At 38.9% G+C, this 3028-nt stretch overlaps 1 protein-coding gene across 1 annotated transcript; it reads right to left on the bottom strand.

Annotated features, from left to right (window-relative positions):
- Positions 1 to 535: 535 nt before the first annotated feature.
- LOC124819933 (ethylene-responsive nuclear protein / ethylene-regulated nuclear protein (ERT2)) lies at positions 536 to 2152 on the bottom strand. The gene has a single exon (XM_047291544.2). The coding sequence runs from the start codon at positions 1914 to 1916 to the stop codon at positions 762 to 764; it is 1155 nt and encodes a 384-aa protein (XP_047147500.1). The 5' UTR covers positions 1917 to 2152; the 3' UTR covers positions 536 to 761.
- Positions 2153 to 3028: the final 876 nt, after the last annotated feature.

Raw genomic sequence — 3028 nt, forward strand, 5'->3', positions numbered from 1 at the left:
CACAAGATCCATTCCTTCCAATCGGCATTGTTTGTTTTTATAGTCATTTTTTATTATAACCCATCTACATCTTCTAACATCTAAAAAAAATTGTATTCCTTACCATCTCATTTCATTTCAGCCTTTATCTTTCATACACATCCCTCACAATTAGGTTCTTATGGAAGGAGATATTCTTCAGTCTCCCACGGAACCTCCATCTCAAGAACACCACATCACATATGCTGTAATATTCTCTTTGTCACGTACTTCAACGTGTCAACCAAATGAACCCTAACAAAATCTGCTGAATAAAAATACACTTCATAGACATTCTCATCCCTATTTAATAACATCAGGAGAATAAACCATAAGTTTCATTCCTATCAGCATCTTCTAACATCTAGACAATCCTATTCTATCATCTCAACCTTTTCATCTTTAACAATCAACGTTATCACTTAACAACACTGAACAAAACACACATGACACAAGTAACAACGAATATCTGCACATAAGAATAACAACAACAATTCACATCACTATAGTCACAATAGACAAAGGAAAAGAATGTAACTTGTTTGATTGGTATCTATCTATACATTTACATTTCAGAGTTCAACGCATGAAGTTGGATTCCCAACAAATGGTTGGAGTTCCTTTCCCGGGAATGATCTCTCTCCTCTGTGTTTTATAAACTACCATGAATCTTTACCATCTAAGTATCATCTAGAAATAAAGTGGGAAAAATAAATAAAAAACTTGTTTCCCCAACATCCCCATCAAGAGTTTGAAACAGAGCACTTCTTCTGAGACACTCTGAGTGATCTCCGTAATGTTCTAACTATTTTCACCGTGCAACACCATGAAATTGAAAGTATCAAAGCTGGGAAACGACCCAGAAGAAGTCCAACAAGGACAATCATAACTAGAAGCATAACCGTGGAAGAACCTGAATTCCCAACTCTAGCTACTCTCTTTCCTTTATGGGAACAAGTGATGCCACAATCAACCTCATCTTGTTCAGTATTCTCGTTCTTATCTTCCTCTTCAATTTCTAACATGGGTAACTTATCATCTTCCACGGCGCTTGAAACTTCACTACCCGATTCATACTCAATTTCCTTATTCCCCTTATCCTTTTTTTCTTTCCTGGGGGCACGAAACTTCTTAGGCACAAGCTTCTTCACCATCCTCGACCCAAACCTACCACTTCTACTCCCTTTAATCTTGTATTCAGAAACTTCAAGAACATCTGAAGAACAATCCTCAACTATTTCTGGTGCCACGTCACCACTGACAGAACGCATTTGACAACAAATCCCCACATCACTCACAACCTCAATTTCATCAATTAAAAAACTCTCGGAAAAGGTCAATTGACTCAAGTCAGTTAATCCACTCCCCCGAACACGCTCCTTCTTCAGAACCCGAACCTTCCGGAACCACGATTCCACAACGGAACCCGAAACCACGCGCCGCCCCGCGTATTCTAGAAGCAGAAGCGCGAACGTCGACACGGTGATTCCCACGGTGAGCCTCTTCACGCTCGCGACCACAATCAGCACCATCAGAATCTTCACAACTAATATAACGTTCAAAGAGCACTCCGCGACCTGATCCGAAACCGAGGCGACGACGTTCTGTTCAGTCCGAGGGTTTGGGAGACGAGAATCGGGTTGCGACGGCGGCGGCGGCGGCGGCGGCGGAGAGTTGGCCGGAGAGGGAGGCGGCGGCGGTGGATCGGGGACTTCGGGCGGTGGCGGTTTTTTGGTGCGGTGTTTTCTAAAACGGCTTCGGTTTTTTACGAAGAGGTCGATGAGGGAAGTGGGGAAGCCGGTCTCGACGACGAGGGAGCCGCCTCGTTTTGGCGATTGGAGATCCGCGACGATTTGGGAGATTCGAGGGACGCGGTTCTTCTTCCAGGGAAACGGCATGGTGGTTTTTGGAGAACAGTGAAATGCAACGGAACAGAAGAGAAGAGAAGAGTGGGTTTAATTTAGGTTAGAAATAATAAAGTCATTGTTATTATAAGACTGAAATTGCAAGAAAGGGAGAAATTGAAGAAGGAGACAAGGAAGCGGTTCCCACGGAATGAGAGAAAGAAAACAAGGAAACACAGCGAAGGCGCGTGAGTGAGAGTGAGTGCATCTCAAATGGATCAATCCATCGTTTAAAAAGAAGGTTGTTGAGAGTTGAAAACTGACGACTCCAGAATGCGACCTCTTTGGTGAGAGAACACTGTTACCGTGTCCGAACCAAATTTTCCTTTTCTTTTTTTATTCATGCATATATATTTAGAATTATCGAATCTATCTATTTCTATTTTCTCATATTTTCTACTTTTCAACTTAATATTTCTCGTGTATACGTGTGTGTCGGTTCCTTCAACTTGTCGTACACTATCATTTCTTTTTTATTTTTTAGTTTAATTAATGTGTTAAATGATCTTATTTTCAGATAACGTCATTCGTTGTACTGCGGTAGTTGCTTGTTTTAGTTCTTGGAATTAATATTATTATTATCCATTTCAAAAATTTAAGTCAACCATCTAACGTGTGAAACTTGACTTTAATTTAGCTCATTACATAATAGACATCGGTTGTTTTAATTATTACTATACATTACGCGTTTTTGTTCTTGATTTTTGCTCACTGTTGGTTTTTATCTTCTAGTGGAGGAGAATGTGTGTGTTTGTGGACTGCCGATTCTTTTTCTTTTTTTTTTTAAGTATTTTATATTTTTTTAAAAGGTAGATTGGTTTTTGGTTTGGTGAAACAGTGAGTGGAAACCAATAATAAAGAATTAAGTGCTTTGGTTTGAACAGTAGTATACGATTTATTTATATATCTATATATAAATAATGTACTAATAAAATCACAAGATCTAATGAAGCTGTTACTTAATTTTAGGATCAAATCTTAAGATTGTCGCTTCTTAATTTTAGCGATTACTTTCAAATATTTGTTGCAGTATTTTTTCTACTTTAGCTAGCTAGATTTTGTTTTCTTTTACATGTACATTTTGGTTTAGAAAGAAAAGTTATATT

This window comes from Vigna umbellata, chromosome 5 (assembly GCF_029865625.1).
Source record: "Vigna umbellata cultivar VRB3 chromosome 5, Vumbellata_1.0, whole genome shotgun sequence".
Classification (NCBI taxonomy): Eukaryota; Viridiplantae; Streptophyta; class Magnoliopsida; order Fabales; family Fabaceae; genus Vigna; species Vigna umbellata.

Bases quoted from the DNA above. Each gene is read 5' to 3' on its own strand.
- LOC124819933 (XM_047291544.2), bottom strand. From the start codon at position 1,916: ATGCCGTTTCCCTGGAAGAAGAACCGCGTCCCTCGAATCTCCCAAATC.